Below are 18522 nucleotides of genomic sequence, written 5' to 3' on the forward strand. Positions count from 1 at the left end.
GGAGCCGGGGGCGGGGACCTCTGGCCACAGCCCAGGTGTCAGACAGCAGGACCCGTGCAGCGGGGCGGCCGCTGCTGCCTGTGCAGTAGGAAGTGTCTGGGCCCCGTGTCCTGTCCTTGCTGGTTCACCTGGGGCTTTGGGCCCTTCCGGGCGTGATGGGCGGCTTAGTCCTCATCGGGGGAGAGGAGGGCATGCAGGCTGCTCTGCCCCGGGTGCGAATGGAGTAGGTATGAACCTTAAAGCGTCTCTGTTTGGGGATGAGGTTCTGTCTCCTTCGCTCAGAGCATCCAGTTACAAGGGTTGTTTTTCTACTCCCCAGGGGCAGAATGGCAGCCACGGGCAGGACGCAGAGGAGGCGAGCTGGTTGGGCCTTGATGGCTCTGCTCTTGGCGGACCTGTTGGCACTAAGTGGTGTGTACCCGGCAGCGGGATGGAAGGAGGAATAGATGAGTGAAGGGTGAATGAGACATGGTGGGAAGGGCCGTTGAGGACGCAGGCCTTTCCTTTATGTCTTTTACTATCTCACCTTCTCCTTGGAAAAGTGTGCACTTTGATGAGAGGCGCCTCAGGAAGGGGGGGAAGAGGGACTAACTGACAAATGGATTTCCCCTTCAGACATGCTGGCAGTGATGTCAGTGGACCTGGGCAGCGAGTCCATGAAGGTGGCCATCGTCAAACCTGGAGTTCCCATGGAAATTGTCCTGAACAAGTGAGGGCAGCCCCAGTGCCTCGGGGGGTGGGGGAGATGGGGGGGTGGGGAGTGTGGGCTCTAAGCTGCTGTGTTCTTCGAAGTGCCCACAGCAGACTTAGGTGTGTGAGTGAGTGATTGTGTGTTGTTGAGGCTCCTGGGGCCACACCCTGCTAAGGGAACCTGGGCCCAATGTCTGTTCCTCAGAGAATCCCGGAGGAAAACCCCAGTGACTGTGACCCTGAAGGAAAATGAAAGATTCTTTGGAGACAGTGCAGCAAGCATGGTGAGCTGGCAGCCCACTCCCTTCCCAGAAGTGGTGAGCAGAGGGGAGGAGGTGACAGACCAAGGCCATTCCCTTATCAACGCTGATGTCAGAGGGAGGTGATGGCGGGCTTGGAGCCTAATGCTCTGCTCCTTTTTACTTCCTCTCAGGCCATCAAGAATCCAAAGGCTACGCTGCGTTACTTCCAGCAGCTCCTGGGGAAACAGGAGGATAACCCCCATGTGGCCCTTTACAGAGAGCGGTTCCCAGAGCATGAGCTGGGCTTCGACCCGCAGAGGCAGACTGTGCGCTTCCAAATCAGCCCGTGAGTGCTCTGCTGGAGAAGCGGCCTTCCCTTCATGCCTGGCTGTCCTCGCCTCTAACTCCCTCCCTCCCTCCCCCCAGGCAGCTGCAGTTCTCGCCTGAGGAGGTACTGGGCATGGTTCTCAATTACTCCCGTTCCCTGGCTGAAGACTTTGCAGGTGAGCAGCCAAGATGAGGCCAGTGGTGGCCAGGTTCCCTAGGGTCTCAGATGGGGACCATTTTGTCTCCCAGGGAACATTTGGCTCTGTCTGAAGACATTTTTGGTTACCCAACTGGGGAGCTGCCACTAGCAGTGAGCGATTAGAGGCCAGGGATCCCGCCAAACACCCTACAATGCAGCCCCCACCACAAAGAATTATCCGTCCAGTCCAACATGTCAATCGTTCCAAGACTGGACAACCCTCGCCTAAGGGACGAAGCTGGTGGGAACCTTGCTCTGTTGCCCTCTGTAGAGCAGCCCATCAAGGATGCAGTGGTCACCGTGCCAGCCTTCTTCAATCAGGCCGAACGCCGAGCTGTGCTGCAAGCTGCTCGCATGGCTGGCCTCAAAGTGCTGCAGCTCATCAATGACAACACTGCCACCGCCCTCAGCTACGGTGTCTTCCGTCGGAAAGACATCAACACCACTGCCCAGGTGAGCCAGGGAGGAACTTCTGACCAGACTGCAGGGTGACTTGCTCTGAGGATGGAGGCCACATCTTGCATTTGTTAGCACAGACCTACTCTGCTCGGCCCCTGTTGGAGCCATTGGGTTTTTATTTTTCCATTAAAAAAAAATATATTTTTTTTTCATTAATTTCAGAGAGGAAGGAAGAGGGAGAGAGAGATAGAAACATCAGTAATGATAGAGAATCATTGATTGGTTGCCTCCTGCACACCGTAAGCCAGGGATAGAGCCCACGACCCGGGCATGCGCCCTGACTGGGAGTCGAACCGTGACCTCCTGGTTCATAGGTTGACGCTCAGCCAGAGCCACCCCAGCCGGATGGAGCCGTTGGGCTTTTAGCTGAGAGTGGGTGCAGCCCCATGCAAGCAGGCAGGCACCTGGAGTTGGATAAAGTTCCTGTGACGATTGATTTGATGTCTCTGTAGAACATCATGTTTTATGACATGGGCTCAGGCAGCACTGTGTGCACCATCGTGACCTACCAGACCGTGAAGACGAAGGAGGCGGGGACGCAGCCACAGCTACAGATCCAGGGAGTCGGGTAGGTGGGCTCGGGGAGGAAGGCTGCTTGCTGAGAGGCCCTCAGGTCGGGGGTCTGCTTGGAGGGGCAGTTGCCTCACTTTCCTGCTCCTTGCAGGAATGCTGTCTGGTTACAGTGTTGTCAATCATTGTAGGGTACTTCTGCCAAAAAGCACGGGAGGATGGAGGCAGGGAGGACAGTTTGGGAAGGTTGAAAGGCAGGGAACCTACTGACTTCTAAGAAGACACAAGGCTGTAGGCCATATGTAGGATGTCAGATTCAGTCTGTTCGCTGTCTTACCATTCCAGTTTACTTAAATAACTTACCACTGTCATTACCTTATTTCTTGAACCCATCCTTTTCCGTCCATCTCTACTACTACCATCCTAGTTCAGGCTACCATCACCTCTAACTTGGAGCATTCCAAAGACCTGCTTCCAGTGTGGGCTCCTTCAGTTCTTCCTCCACATTGTAGCTAGAGGGCGCTTTCCAAAAGGCCAACCTGATTATAACACGTTGCTTCAAAACCCCTTCAGTGGCTTCAACCTTTACCTGGGCTTGTAAGGCTGTGCCAGCGCACTTGTCTCTAAACCCGAGCCTCTTGCTCTTGGAGCTTCTGCCATACTTGCCCTCGCTGGGAATTGACCATGCTCTCAGGGTCTTTCCCAGGCCGTTTCCTGTCTAGAATGCCTTTCCTCTTCACTAGTTAACTGAACCATCCTTCAGGTTTCAGCTTAAGCTCACTTCTTCACAGAACTTTCCCCAACATCTCGAAATAGCTGAACTTGCTCATTATAGATTCTAACAGCGTTGTCTGCCTCTCCTTTAAAACACGTGGAGTGGTGAAAATTTCACATTTATTTGATTGCTAGATTGTATACTCCTTGTCTGCAGGAACCCTATCTTTCTTCTCACAATTACATCCCCAGAGACAAATACATAGTTGATGCCTCGTAAATGCAGTTGAATGAATGGGCGGGTGAACTGTCACTGAGGTGTCTCCGTGTGCGAGAGTCAGGTCCCTGTGTAGGTGAAGGGGTCCTTGGGGGGCTGCTCCTACTTGCTCCTGTTGCCTTTCCTGAGCAGGTTTGACCGCACTCTGGGAGGCTTGGAGATGGAGCTCCGGCTGCGTGAGCACCTGGCTGGGCTCTTCAATGAGCAGCGCAAGGGCCAGAGCGTAAAGGACGTGAGGGAGAACCCCCGTGCCATGGCCAAGCTGCTGCGTGAGGCTAATCGAGTCAAAACTGTCCTGAGTGCCAACGCTGACCACATGGCACAGGTGCCCACATGTCGCTGGTTGAGGGCAATATTCTTCACTCAGAGGGTGGAAGACCCACTACCTAGCACCAGGCTACTTGTGCCTGGCATGGCCCAGCCCTTCTCCCCATGCCTCCTGCCATCCTTGGGAAGTCCCGTTCCCTGATTCCTGCCTGCCCGCCCAGGAAGTGGGGCCTGCGCGAGAACTCTGACATGCCTGTCCTCTCCAGATTGAGGGCCTCATGGATGACGTGGACTTCAAGGCAAAGGTGACTAGAGCGGAGTTCGAAGAGCTGTGTGCAGACTTATTTGAGCGGGTGCCTGGGCCTGTGCAGCAGGCCCTCCAGAGTGCCAAAATGAACTTGGTGAGTGGGGCGTGGGAGGCAGGCCTGGGGCAGGAGGCAGGTGGGATAGTGGTGATTAGGTGGTGGGAGGAGGGAGCAGGAACATTAGAGGCAGAGTCAGTGCTGAGGAGGGAGTCCATTACTTGCTATCCCATCTCACATTCTTTCTTCCTCTGCAGGATGAGATTGAGCAGGTGATCCTGGTGGGTGGGGCCACTCGGGTCCCCAAAGTTCAGGAGGTGCTGCTGAAGGCTGTGGGCAAGTGAGTCTGGGGCTAGGACTGCAGGGCTGAGAGGAGGGAGGCCAGGCTGGGAGCTGCAGAATAGACGGTCCTGACGCTCGGGACTTCGACAGGGAGGAGCTGGGGAAGAACATCAATGCAGACGAAGCAGCCGCCATGGGGGCTGTGTACCAGGCAGCCGCGCTCAGCAAAGCCTTCAAGGTGAAGCCATTCATAGTCCGAGATGCGGTGATCTACCCTATCCTGGTGAGTTAGCCTGTGTGCTTGGCGGCAAGTCCCCTTCCCCTCTCCACGTGTGATCTCCCCTTCTGCCCACTCTAGTCTGTTTCTTTGTTTTTCTGCCAGCCGCTGTTTCTCACCCACCCTTATCCCCAAACTTCTTGGCTTCTCCCTTGTGCCTCCTCTGCTTGCTGTGTAGGTTGAGTTCACCAGGGAGGTGGACGAGGAGGCTGGCGTTCGCAGCCTGAAGCACAACAAGCGTGTTCTTTTCTCCCGGATGGGGCCCTACCCTCAACGAAAAGTTATCACCTTTAACCGCTACAGCCATGATTTCAACTTCCACATCAACTATGGTGACCTGGGCTTCCTGGGGCCTGAGGATCTTCGGTGAGGGGCTGGGGCGGGGGGGAGGAGGACGCGGAGGGAGGGCCGGGGGCCTACAGGGCTAGCCCAGGGTTGGGGTTGGGGTTGGGGTAAGCATCTTCTCTAGAGGGTGCTGCCCTTCTCCTGAGTGTGTCCTAGGGGAGGGCCTCAGCATCCTGTGCCAGGCTGGGTGGGTTCCCCTGAACTGCTCTTTTCTCCCAACCAGGGTGTTTGGCTCCCAGAATCTGACCACAGTGAAGCTCAAAGGTGTGGGCGAGAGCTTCAGGAAGTACCCCAACCATGAGTCCAAGGGCATCAAGGCTCACTTCAATCTGGATGAGAGTGGCGTGCTCAGCCTGGACAGGGTGCGCGCAGGGGTGCCGGCGAGGCCCAGCCCCCCAGCCTTTCTAGAATATGAGAAACGAGAAGGGTTCGGAGTGGATGAGTCTTGGCTTTAAATGAAGTTAACCAGGCAGGGATGTGGTGTAGCCTTTCTTATAGCCGGTAAATGCTTATGGGCATTGTAAATGTCAGGGTCTGTACAATAGCTGAGGAACCCAGTTTTGAAGAACAGTTCTGAGGGCTAAGATCTTTCTGAGCATACATAATGTGGAAACAATGGCCATTCTGTTGTCCAGTGGAGAAGTGCAGGCTCGGGGCAAAAAGGGACCTGTGTTCAGAGGACCCATAATCCAAGTGGGGCCGGGGGCTTGATCCAAGAGCCCTTAGAAGAAGGTCGGTGGGAGAATAAGCCAGCACAGCTGGGTGTCATAGATGTGCATCACAGACCTGCCAAGGCAGGAGGTTCGTGGCAAAAACACATGTGTTTCTTCCTCTTGAACCCTCTTTTCAGGTGGAGTCTGTGTTTGAGACACTGGTGGAAGACAGCCCAGAAGAAGAATCGACTCTGACCAGTGAGATGCGTGTGTGCGAGTGTGTATGTGTGTGTGTGGGGGGGGGGGGGGGGGGGGAGGCCGGGGGAAGGTCAATGGGAAAAAAAGGAGACATACGTACTACTATTTGTCATATCTTAAACAATAAAATAACATTGGGGGGGGGCGGGGGGGGAGATACTTGTGTGCATGTTGGGGAGCTGAGCACGCCTTGCCTTTGAGTGAGGAGGCAGGGTCACTGCTGGGGTCCCCTTTGAGTCCTTGGGCTTTCTTACCCCTAGAACTTGGCAACACCATCTCCAGCCTGTTTGGAGGAGGCACCACAGCAGATACCAAGGAGAATGGTACCAGCACCATTCAGGTAAGCCCAGAATGGAGCCAGGAGAGCCTGGGAGCTGGTATGTGGGACAGGGAGTGGGTGGGTGTCCCAACTGCCTAGTGTAATAGCTCTCCCTCTCCTTAGCCCATGACCAGTAAGCATACCCTACTCTGCATTCTGAGTTGTCTCTGTGCTCAAGGTCTCAGCCCACTTCCCTCATCTCCAGACCCTCTCGTCTGACCAGGTGGCTGCAGCTGAAGCAGCGCAGTGCCTGTCTCCCTGCAGTTGTCCTGTCTGTCTTCACACTGAGAGCTCTTCAGAGCCACGGGGCCTGGCATTGGGAAGCTGGTCTTTCTCCCTAGGTCCTGACTGTCCTCTGTGGCTTGTGATTTTTTTTCCAGGAGGAAGAGGAAAGCCTTGCTGAGGGGAGCAAGGATGAGCCTGGAGAGCAAGCGGAGCACCGGGAGGAAGGAGAGCCCCCAGTGGAGGACACCTCTCTGCCCCCACCCCCTGAGCCTAAGGGCAGTGTGGCCTCTGAGGGAGAAAAGGCTACAGACAAAGAAAATGGGGACAAGTCTGAGGCCCAGGTAAGCTCCAGGCTGGACCCAGAGGCGAAGGGAGCAGATCTCTGCCTGTTTCTCTTCCCCTGGATCCCTGGCTGTGGAGATAGAAGGGTCTGAGCTTGTCTTGACATCTTCATCTTTCTCCACAGAAGCCAAGTGACAAGGGGGAAGCGAGGTCTGAGGGTGTCCCTCCAGCCCCAGGGGAGGAAAAGAAGCAGAAGCCTTCCCGGAAGCAGAGGATGGTGGAGGAGGTCGGGGTGGAGCTGGTTGTACTGGACCTACCTGACTTGTCCGAGGACGAGCTGGCCCGCTCGGCACAGAAGTAAGTCAAGACTGAGTGTGTGTTTGTGGGTGTAGGTGTGTGCCTTCGGAGGTGGGCAGGATGCACAGTGGTGCCTCCGGTGTGCATGCCTCTCCCTCTGCCTATCTCTCCATTTGTCCCGCAGACTTCAAGACCTCACAGCCCGAGATCTAGAGAAGCAGGAGCGGGAGCAAGCTGCCAACAGCTTGGAAGCCTTCATCTTTGAGACCCAGGTTGGTAGGGTGGGAGTCACGCTTGCCCTGGGCCCTGTGTCTGGGAGGGTCTGACTCAGCCTCCCCCTCTGCTGGCTGCATGTTTGCCCTTGGGTGCACCTCCCCAGGACAAGCTATACCAGTCCGAGTACCAGGAAGTGTCCACCGAGCAGCAGCGTGAGGAGATCTCCGGGAGACTCAGTGCCGCTTCCACTTGGCTGGAGGATGAAGGCTTTGGGGCCACCACAGTGGTGAGGGGTCTCCCAGGATACGGTGGGTGGATGGGAGTCTCCTTCCAGGGTCGGAGGAGGTCAGAAGAGCCGGGGAATGAGGCCGTACGGAAGGTTGTGGGGCTGGCTTCAGGGCTATCCTGTTATCCTTTCAACCCCTCTCCATCAGATGTTGAAGGAGAAGCTGGCTGAGCTGAGGAAGCTGTGCCAAGGGTTGTTTTTTCGGGTGGAAGAGCGTAAGAAGTGGCCTGAACGGCTGTCTGCCCTTGATAATCTCCTCAACCATTCCAGCATGTTCCTCAAGTGAGCAGCTCCTTCGCCCTTCTTCCTTACTCAGTCCTGCCACGCCCACTGACCTTGTTCCCATCACTTTCCCATGACCCACGCCCACTCCCCAGGCCCCACTTCCTCCTGAGCTGATTGTCTCTCCTCTGGCTTCCAGAGGGGCCCGGCTTATCCCAGAGATGGACCAGATCTTCACTGAGGTGGAGATGACAACCTTAGAGAGAGTCATCAATGAGACCTGGGTAATCCCTGTGTAAATACTTAACTGGGTCCTCACCTGGCAAAGCGTGCCGTCCTGGGCAGCATGGGGGTGCGGAGAAGTGGAGGCTCGGCGGGCCTCTGCCCCCGGCTTAGCAGCTAGTTAGGAAGGCAAAGATGTTGCATTTGAGGCCATGTCTGATTGTCCTAAACAAGGGTTAGAGCCAGGAGTGGTCAAACTGCAGGAGCAACAGGGCCCATTCCTGGGAGGTTAGAGAAGGATTGCTTGAGGAGCTAGGGCGTGAGCTGGACTCCAAGAGTGGCCCGGGGTTTGGATAGGTGAGAAGGATTTGTCATGTGAAGAAACTTTTGGGTGTGTGGGGACATTTTTTGAACCAGAGCCCAGAAGTGAAGAGACGAGAAGGGAATAATCAGCCCTAGCTGGTTTGGCGCACAGTCGGCCTGTGGACTAAAGGGTCCCAGATTCCATTCTGGTCAAGGGCACATGCCTGGGTTATGGTGCTTGGTCCCCAGTAGGGGGCATGCAGGAGGCAGCTGATCAATGATTCTCACTCATCATTGATGTCCCTATCTCTCCCTCTCCCTTCCTCTCTGAAATCAATAAAAAATAATATCTTTTTTAAAAGAGAAGAGAACAATCAAGTGGTTCAGCTGGAATTACAAAGCAATAGGATATGAGACAGAAATGTGTAGTGTGAGACTCCCTTGTGGAGAGCCTTGAATGCCATTCTAAGGAGTCTGCTTACCCCTGTGGGGCTGATGACCGAAGGTGGCAGAGTGATGAGGTCCAAGGGAAGAACCTGAGGCAGTTGTGGGTCATCTGGGACAGAGATGTCTGCTATCTCCATTGTTAGCTCTGAGCTGTGCTGGCCTCATCCACAGGCCTGGAAGAATGCAACGCTGGCCGAGCAGGCCAAGCTGCCCACCACAGAGAAGCCAGTGTTGCTCTCCAAAGACATTGAAGCCAAGATGATGGCCCTGGACCGTGAGGTGCAGTATCTGCTCAACAAGGCCAAGTTTGCCAAGCCCCGGCCCAAGCCCAAGGATAAGAATGAAACCCGGGCAGAACCTCCACTCAATGCCAGTGCCAATGACCAGGGGGAGAGGGTCATCCACCCACCAGGTGAGGCAGGGTACCTGGCTCCAGGTGCTGCTGGGAAGAAGAAAGCCTTTCCCTCTGGAATCACATTTTTACTCTTGGTTTTCCTTCAGGCCAGACTGAAGATGCAAAGCCCATTTCAGAACCTGAGAAAGAGACTCGTGAGTTGGGGAAACTGGGAATATGGACATCGCTTAGTCTAGGGGTTGGCAAACGGGCAGGCACAGCCTGGTTTTGGACAGCCATGAGGTTATTAAAAAAAAAAAAATGCAGAGACTGAGTGTGGCCTACAAATCCTACAATATGTACTCTCTGCTCTTTACAGAAAAAGTTGGCCAACCACTGCTTTAGCCCTTTCTTTCTTTCTGCAGACACTAAACTGTTCCTTCCCTTAGCAGGCGGATCTGAGCCGGCAGACACGGGGCCTCTAGAGTTGGAAGGCTCTGGAGCAGGTGAGGATGGAGTGGGAGGTGCCAGGAAGCCGAGTAGGGTCTGGGGGAAATATCTGCACAGAACTGGGGCCAGTGACCTCTACTTCATCTGCTGCTGTTCCTTTGTCTCCCCAACTCCCAACAGAATCTGAACAGAAGCAGCAGCCTACAGGACAGAGGCCAGCTCTGAAGAATGATGAACTATAACCCCCACCTTCCAGTTCCACATTCCTTCCCATCCCCTTCTCCTACCACTATTTATTAAACATCTCGGGTTGGGGGAGGGTTTAGTCCTGTCCTCAGAGGCTTAAGTTCCTTTCTTGCACCTGTGACTGGAGGTGTGGATACGAGGAAGGAAGAGACATCTATCTCACCAGTTTCTTCCAGAGTAGTTCTGTGGTTACAGTTGAAATTGTTCTGTTCCCCTGGTTCTGTATCTACCCGGGCCCCAAATTGGGAAAAGTCACTATTCTATCTTAAATCTTTGTGGGTAGGTAAGAGAATGGTCGTCAGTGTTGGCAGACCTGGTAGGGGAAGGAAGGATGTCCTTGGTTATTAGAGTCCCCCGTCTTCTGTCGTCACCCCTGCTCTCCTTCCCCTTCCACACGCAATCCAGGTCACACAGCAGCCAGTGTCTGCAGAGCCTTGGTTCCCAAGTTTGCTCTCTGAGTGCCTATTGATGCTCTTTTCTCCTCTCCGCCCTTCTCTTTCCCTAAACCTCCATGCTCACTGGCTCCTCTTCCTCAGGTTTCCTTGGCTTGCAGTTGTAAGTTGGGCAGCCTCCTGCCCAAAGCCCTTCCGTCTGGACTTGCTGAAATAAATCTAAGTCAATTCTCCCGCACGCACAACGCCTAGTGGCCAGCGTAGACGGAGAAAGGGAAGGGAATCCAGCCACCTCTCCAGGACTGAGCCCTGTGAAAGCCCTGTAGCTCCCACCTGTGGACTCGGCCAGGAATGCCAGCATCCTTCAAGCACTGTCAGTCTGCCTTTTCGCACTAGCCTGGTACTCCATATCCCTTGACTATGTGCTCCCCTTTCTCCTCTGCCCTCCCAGACAGCCTTTCCCTCACCCCCTGACCCCTTGGGCTGACCAAAGTGTGCTTTCTACTGTGAGTCCCTGTCCCAAGACCTAGGGAAGGAGAGAACATGGCGTGAATGTAAAAATGCCACCTCTCTGCGGGTGAAGGGAGAGGCTAGAATGGGGGCCCTTTACCCACTAGGCTGATGTTGGGAGCCTGGCCTCCAGTGTTCTGTCTGTAGCAGGAGCCAGGGCTGCCACCTCAGTTCCTAGATCGAGGGGAGCCTGGTTGTGTGTCCCCCCACCCCCTTTTTTTTGCCACATTGGCAGAAATGAAACCTAAGGGTCCCACCCTGTCCTGTGTGTTTGAGTTCTTTCAATAGCAGTTGAGGCTGGTTGGGCGGATTTGAGTTAAATTGTACTTTTGCTCCATTGTTAATTGAGAAACTTTCAATAAAATATTATTTTCTACAATTTTTGTGCTGTGGTTTTTAAAACTTTATTTACTGAATATAAATAATGGATATTATAGAAAATTTGGAAGTTAGAAGCTTCAATAATAAATTAAAATTATCACTAAAACATTAACATTTTGGACTTAGTTGAGATCATATATAAGTTCTTTTTGGAAGACAAAATTGGGGTTTTATTTGTCTCCTGACATTTGGACCACTTTTTAAAAAAAATAAATCTTTATTGTTCAGATTATTACAGTTGTTCCCCCTTTTTCCCCCATAGCTCCCCTCCACCCAGTTCCCACCCCACCCTCTGCCCTGCTTTTTGTTGCGGGGTCAAAGGTCATACACATGGAAAATGTAGCTATTTCCATCCGAGACGTGTCCCTGTGTTTGGAAAGGTCTCTCATGACTTGTTCACGCTCTACTCAGAAAGAGTACGGAGCCACGTAACGGCTTTTTAAAATAATGGGTCCTCTTATGTTTAAAATGAGGATCTTGCTACCAAAAGTGAGGAGAAAGCAACACTACAGCTGCTCTCGCCCTCTCGCCCTTCGGGTGATAGTTGTGCGTGGGGCTGCGTGCTGCTTCGCGGGCCGTTGATGAAGCCGTCTGGGCAGCTCGCACGGTTCCGCCGGCTTCCCAGGGACCGTCGCAGCCTCGCAGGGGCTGTCGGAGCCTCGCAGGGGCCGTCGCAGCCTCACAGGGGGCGCCGCATCCCACGTTGGGGGTGAAGGTGCGAGACAGAAGCTCCTCTCGCTGTCTCTCCTGCTGCTCCCTTGCGTATCGCCAATGCTGGAAGTTTCTGAGAGCAGTCTGCAGGTGCTGGACATCATACTTTGGTCAACACGAAGTTTGGCATTCTGTCTTTTGTTGGGCGGCTCCTTGCTGGACAAAATCTCCAGGCGTTCTTGCTGGCTGAATATCTGGTATGCTTGCTTGGATTTCATTTTCTACTAAGTGCACAGACTGCTTGTCTGCCTTCTCCCGGCGTCCCATGTGAGACTGGATCTGATGAACCTGCTTGTTCGTTTGCTGGTACAGCGGTTCCATGTCACCGGCCTAGCCGGGTCTGGCTCCGGCTTCCTCCGAACCTGATTCTGCTTTTTTTTTTTTTTTTAATATATTTCTTTATTGATTTCAGAGAGGAAGGGAGGAGAGAGATAGAAACATCAATGATGAGAGAGTATCATTGATTGGCTGCCTCCTGCACACCCCACACCGGGGATGGAGCCCGCAACCCAGGCATGTTCCCTTGGCCAGAATCGAACCTGGGACCTTTCAGTCTGCAGGCCGATGCTCTATCCACTGAGCCAAGCCGGCTAGGGCTGATTCTGCTTCTTGAGTGTGTCCCTTATGTATGTGAGGAGTTGAAATCTGCAGTTTGTTGGGTTGGGCTGCAAAAGCGCAGGTGGTTCCTTTTGTGCCACTGGCATAGCTTGGGTGGGGATGTAAATTGAGTAGGCCGGGGTCTCAGGTAATCACCAGGGTGGAGCAAACAGCAATGGCGTCTCCACGACTCCTCGCCTCTCCGCAACTCCCTTCGTGTCTCTGCGTCCCTGAGGCCGGCGAGCAGCTCCGCGAGCAAGCCACCCTCGCTCTCCGACCCGCTGCAAGGCTGTCCCGCCTCTCCCTGTAGGGGTCTGGGACCTCAGAATCCCGCCCCAAATAAGCTCAGTGGAATCGAGAGTTTGTAACCCCTTTTGATTGAAAAAAACTGCACATCCGTACCTTTGTTCTTGGCGCCTCTGCACCTCCTACTCAGTCTCAATGCTCTTCTTTCTTTCCTTCTAGTTGTAGAACTTCCACTGGGCCAGCTTTCCCATGGTTCTGAATGATAGCTGTTTTGTCTTATAGTTGGTAGTTTCAATGTTGTTGTGGGAGGCAGCACGCACAGGTCTGTACCTTACGCTGCCATCTTGGTTCTCTCTGGACCACTATTTTATTTTTAATATATATATTTATTGATTTCAGAGAGGAAGGGAGAGGGAAATAGGAACATCAATGATGAGAATCATTGATCGGCTGCCTCCTGCACGCCCCCTACTGGGAATCGAGCCCACAACTCAGGTGTGTGCCGTTGATTGGAATCAAACCCAGAACCCTTCAGTCCACAAGGCAAAGCTCTTACCAACTGAGCCAAACCGGCAAGGGTCACTTTTATTTTTTAGGTAACTTCCATTTTAAAAATAACTGCATTTTACAAATCAAGAATTCATAGCGATTCAGTAATTTGTCCAAGGAATTAGGGGTGTTAGTGCCTCACCTAGGTTTGAACTTAATTCTGAGCTATTAGTTCTTGCTGTTACTACTCTGACACAGAATGTTGACACAAGATTTCCCATTCACAGCACAATTAATTTGGATTGTCCATCAGTTGTGATGGAGCCTATTTTACCAAAGGAAGATCACTCCAGTCAGTCATTTGCATGTTTAAGCAGTTGAATAATGACTATTAAGGTTATAATTTTCTCTAAAGGTTGAACAGGTCAGAAAAGTTTTGAACCTAAAATTTTTTTTTAATATATATTTTTATTTCAGAGAAGAAGGGAGAGGGAGAGAGAGAGAGAAGCATAAATGATGAGAGGGAATCATTGATTGGATGCCTTCTGCATGCCCCCTATAGGGGGTTGAGCCCACAAGCCGGGCATGTGCCCTTGACCGGAATCGAACCCAGGACCTTTCAGTCCGCAGGCCAACACTCTATCCACTGAGCCAAACTGACTAGGGCCTACAAATCCTTTTAATAGACTATTTTTTAGGTTCACAGCTAAATTGAGCAGATAGCACAGAGAGTTTGCATGTACAGAGTTGGGAAAAGGTTTACAGTTGCGAGCACAAGAGTTTGTTCTTATATTATTTATTGTATTTACGTTTTTTTAATTGATTTCAGAGAAGGGAAGGAAGAGAGGGATAGAAACATCAATGATGAGAGAATCATTGATCAGCTGCCTCCTGCACACCCCCCACTGGGGACCAAGCTGCAACCTGGGCATGTCCCCTGACTGGGAATCAAACCAGGAACTCCTAGGTCTACTGGGGGATGCCAACCACCAATCCACATCAGCCAGGGCAATAATCATAGTAAATTTCATTTTTAAATACATGTTTTAAATGGGTATTTTTAGAGAGAGAGGAAGGGAGAGGGAGAGAGAGATAGAAACATCAATGATGAGAGAGAATCATTGATCAGTTGCCTCCTGCATGCCCCCTACTGGGGATCCAGCCCCAAACCCAGGCATGTACTCTCACCAGGAATTGAACCAGTGACCTCTTGGTTCATGGGTCAATGCTCCACCACTGAGTCACACAACTGGGCATCATAGTGGATTCTTTTTTTTTTTTTTTTTAATCCTCACCTGAGGTTATTTTTCCATTGATTTTTTAGGACCTGGGCCAGGGAGGAGCCTGCAACCAAGGTACATATCCTTGACCAGAATCGAACCCGGGACCCTTTGGTCCACAGGCTGACACTATCCACTGAGCCAAATTGGCTAAGGCATCATAGTGGATTCTTACGCACGGTCTCCACATATGAGGTGTGCCAGCTGGATGCCATTTGACATAACTGTTACACGTTTGGCACTACACAGGCTGGTGTCTTCAAAAAGGCCACCAAGATAGGCCTCCTGCGCCTGCGAAAAGCTGCCCTCTGGGAGCACAGATCTGTTTGAAGTCCTGAGCGATTTATCACACCAGATACTGGAAGGGAAGTTTGCGAATCAGAAGTTCAGTGGACTTCTGATAACGTCTAATTTCAGGGAGTGCTGAGGTTCCAGGCCTGTAAACATGAGGTTTCTTCACCCCTCCAGTAGAGGGCGCATTCTGGGAGCGGCTTTGTACCACCAATTGATTTGTCTGAAATCTGCTTTCTCAGAGCCATGGTATAAAGATTTCTTTAGCCCTAGCTGGTTTGGCTCAGTGGGTAAAGTGTTGGCCTGTGGACTGAAGGGTCCCAGGTTCCATTCCTGGTCAGGGCACATGCCTGGGTTGTGGTGCTCTATCCCTGGTGCGGGGTGTGCAAGAGGGAGCCGATCAATGATTCTCTCTCATCATTGATGTTTCTATCTCTCTCTCCCTCTCCCTTCCTCTCTGAAATCAATAAAAATATATTTAAAAAATAAAGATCTTTTTAGTTATCCACCTTCTCCTTGGGGGATGAACTTGAAGAGCAATGAGCAGTGCTGGTGTTAGAGAGGGATGGCAGTGCTGTAGCTTTTCAGTCTGTCTTTGATACACTGTATTGTAGTTTGTTTATATTTCATTGAATTATCTCCATAAGCTAAAAAGACTAAGGTCTTTTTTAAATTTTAATTTATTGATTTTAGAAAGAAGAAGAGTATCATCTATAATTTTCCTTCTGAATTATTATTCTAGTGGCCTGGTGCATGGATTCGTGCACATTGAAAGGAAATTAACTAGAAGAAATATTTTAATATCGCTATTCGCCCTTTCTCTATAATAGAAGTGTCAGAGATGAAAGAAAATTAGTAAAATATATATGAAAATAATATATAAATTGATTAATAAATAAACAATAACAACATGATATAACAAAGACATATAACAACAAAAACATGTTATAAAAAAAAACACTGATTAAAACAATGACTGATAAATTGATTAACCTTATTCTAATATCTCCCTGTATACCACATTAAGAGTAAAAACACTTTCAGAGTGCTTGACTAATTTCCCTTGTGATGAAGCATTTACAACTTTTACTTTGTCACACACTTTTCGAACTCGAGAAAAAGCAACATATAACTGACCATGTCTGAAAATGGGTTCAGGTAGGAATAGTCCTACTCTGTCTAGATTGGCGCCAGCGAGAGCTTTATTAGTATATGTATCGTGCATGCGCGAGTCAACGTTTATTTTTAAATTGCCAGTGAGCATCATATGTACCGGTTGGCTGGTCAGATGGACATACAGTCAGTCATTTAGCCTTTTATATATAGATAGGTTTTAATGTGCATGCAGACATACCATACTTTAATATATACTTACATCATCGCCAGAGAAATACTGATCTATGATTTCAAATGCTAATTTATATATGTCTTCATTTTCATGTTGTTGTAAAGCTTCAATTTTCTCCAAACCTACCCCCCCAATTAAGCAGATAATAATTAAGCAGATGCAATAAAATTAACTGTGCTCATTTTAATCATGAAAATTCCTAAAGAATTCAGACCACTCTCCCACAGCCCCCCAAAGATAACAGTTTTTCTAAAAAACAGATAAAAACTTGAAGTGCTCTGGTTGGAGGACGAGTATCCCACTAATTTCTTCCTCTTTAGAAGCCCTTGAGGTACCCTGGTCCTTAAGGCAGGCAGTTATAAAAACATCTGAACACTCCATCTAATAGATGAGGCAGCTGTGGCACACAGATGTAAAAGCATTTACTTCAGGTTGTGTGGCATGTTAGTGCCAGAACCAGAACCAAGATCTTCCTGGATTGCTTTAATATAATCATACAGTCCCATATAATAATTTTTATCTTTTTCTTTGTTTTCCAAATGTTACTACTTTTATATAACTACAAAAAATAAGTTTTCAGAAACTTAGGGATTAACCGAGAAAAATAAGAAATAAATCTTTAAATTTTGAAGTATTTTCTTTTACTAGAGTTTTTCCTTGTGATTTATTAATAGTCATCACAAATACTGGCATCATGGGAAACTGTCTTCGAATTAATTTAAATGGAAGGCCAGTGTCAGATGGGGACAAATCAATTCTTGGAATCAGAACAACTTCTCTTTCTGCAGGTCCTGTTAATACTTCAGCTTCGATAATGCTAGGTTGCAACCTTTTGATAATAAATCTAGTACCATTACAAAGACCCCATTTACTATTAAGATTTCTCAGCTGCATGATGATTGCACCTACTTTCAATTTTAATTTATGACATGGCATTCCCAAAGGAGTAATACTATTAAGAAATTCGATGGGAAAATTTTCCTTTTTGGCATCCATCATCTGTTGAATAGATGGAATCATCACTCAAATAGGTGTGAAAATTTCCATCAAGTATATCCAAAATTTCTTCATTTAGTTTATAAACATGCTCATTTTTAGGACAAAGAATCGCACATCATGGTTACAAAAATATTGGGCTTGCCATACTTCGTTACAATTGCCATAGCATCCTGATATCACTGCTGCATATTTCTGGGACTACCCTCAAAAGATGACAGAAGTATTATCATTTTACCAATTGACACATTGTCATTTTCAGATCTAGATGTGAGATAATCCATCAAACCACTGTATTTTTCAACTCTCAACTTAGATTGCTTTGCTTTAATAAAATTTATCCTATTTGGCTTTCATTTTTGAATATGAATCAACAATATACTGTTGAGTTAATTTTCCTCATTTAAAATAGGATTGAACGTATCCTAGATGGATTAGATGAAATCCATAATACTGCATTTGTGTGACTCACATACTTACATTTCGTCTGGTGCTGGGGTCCAGCCCCAGTGGTCCAGGGGTTCCCAAAGGTGTGGACGGAGTCGGCGAAGAATGTTTTACACGGAGACAGCGTTCAGAACTCTCTAGCTCTCTTTAGTCTCTGTGGATCTTCCTGTGCCTGGCTGAGGCCACAGAGAAAGATCCTGAGGCAAGCTGAGCCTTTATTTTTATAGTCAGAGGTAAACAAGGTAGTGGTTACCAAAGTTACACTGTTCTTGTGAGTTTCACTTGTTTACACTGTTCTTGTGAGTTTCACTTGTTTTTGTTCTTGTTGCACTTCCCTCAGCCCATTAGCTTCCCAGGTAAGATCTAGGGAGCGTTATAAGGTCAAGCCTAATTATGCTTAAGAGGACTGTGCCCTCTAAGCTGGGACTTGTTTGTGACTTTGCCAACAGGTCAGTCCAAGGCTTAACCCTATAGAAGCTCCCCACAGTCTGGTATTATTGTCAATTACACTGTCGTCTCTGAGTCTTAATGCAATATCCGTTCCCCAGCCTTTTTCACCATGTGGAAAAAGAATAGGATATATCATTGCATCTAATGTTCGAAACAGGATACTGATTTGTTTCATTTTAGTGGCATTCGGATTATTGAGATCTGGTTTACAATGAATGAACAAGTCCCTTTCAAAAGGGGTGTCAGCAACAGCTTTATATGTATCGTGCATGTGCGTCAACATTTATTTTTAAATTGCCAGTGCACGGCATATGTACCGGATGGTTGGTCAGATGGTCGTATGGTCAGATGGACATATGGTCAGTCACTTAGCCTTTTATATATATAGATTAGGGGCCTGGTGCACAAAATTTGTGCACTGGGGGGGGGTTCCCCTCAGCCCAGCCTGCCCCCTCTCACATACTGGGAGCCCTCAGGGGATGTCCCTTGGGGAGCGGGCCTAAGCTGCAGTCTGGCCTCCCTTTGTGGGAGGAGACCGGGCTGATCAGGGGAAGGCACCAGCCCCATCACCCCACTGCCAGTCACTGCAGCCACCAAGGTGTTTTGTTTTCATCAACACGGACTCCAGTCCCTTCACCATGAAAAAATGACAATTTTCTTTAGGCATTTTCAAGATGTGTCTTTCTTTCATAGGATATGACATTTCTTTCTTTCTTTCTTTCTTTCTTTTTTT

At 49.6% G+C, this 18522-nt stretch overlaps 1 protein-coding gene across 3 annotated transcripts; it reads left to right on the top strand.

The window, feature by feature from the left end:
• Positions 1-242: 242 nt before the first annotated feature.
• On the top strand, positions 243-10926 carry HYOU1 (hypoxia up-regulated 1). Of its 3 annotated transcripts, none has more exons than XM_005856769.2 (25): positions 243-411; positions 616-709; positions 896-974; positions 1124-1278; positions 1359-1435; positions 1730-1911; positions 2370-2485; positions 3551-3743; positions 3952-4086; positions 4245-4327; positions 4420-4552; positions 4725-4912; positions 5115-5253; positions 5742-5802; positions 6063-6142; positions 6502-6687; positions 6813-6985; positions 7110-7197; positions 7305-7427; positions 7576-7709; positions 7849-7933; positions 8793-9033; positions 9123-9170; positions 9408-9461; positions 9586-10926. In XM_005856769.2, exons 1-25 carry the CDS (start codon positions 258-260, stop codon positions 9645-9647), a joined length of 3063 nt encoding a protein of 1020 aa, XP_005856831.1. In that variant the 5' UTR covers positions 243-257; the 3' UTR covers positions 9648-10926. The 3 variants fall into 3 exon arrangements, with proteins under 3 accessions (XP_005856831.1, XP_005856830.2, XP_014394425.1); XM_005856768.2 differs by having other exon boundaries at positions 290-411; positions 9405-9461; XM_014538939.1 differs by lacking the exons at positions 9123-9170; positions 9408-9461; positions 9586-10926 and having other exon boundaries at positions 290-411; positions 8765-8850.
• The last annotated feature ends 7596 nt before the right edge of the window (positions 10927-18522 follow it).

The sequence above is a fragment of the Myotis brandtii genome, unplaced genomic scaffold (genome assembly GCF_000412655.1).
Source record: "Myotis brandtii unplaced genomic scaffold, ASM41265v1 scaffold105, whole genome shotgun sequence".
NCBI classification, from domain to species: Eukaryota; Metazoa; Chordata; class Mammalia; order Chiroptera; family Vespertilionidae; genus Myotis; species Myotis brandtii.

What these genes read in the sequence shown, in the direction of transcription:
- HYOU1 (XM_005856769.2), top strand. Translation starts at nt 258, where the DNA reads ATGAGGTTCTGTCTCCTTCGCTCAGAGCATCCAGTTACAAGGGTTGTT. An exon ending in CTACAGATCCAGGGAGTCGG is followed by an intron (nt 2,486 to 3,550) that starts GTAGGTGGGCTC and finishes TTTCCTGAGCAG; the next exon opens with GTTTGACCGCACTCTGGGAG. An exon ending in CTGGGGCCTGAGGATCTTCG is followed by an intron (nt 4,913 to 5,114) that starts GTGAGGGGCTGG and finishes TCTCCCAACCAG; the next exon opens with GGTGTTTGGCTCCCAGAATC.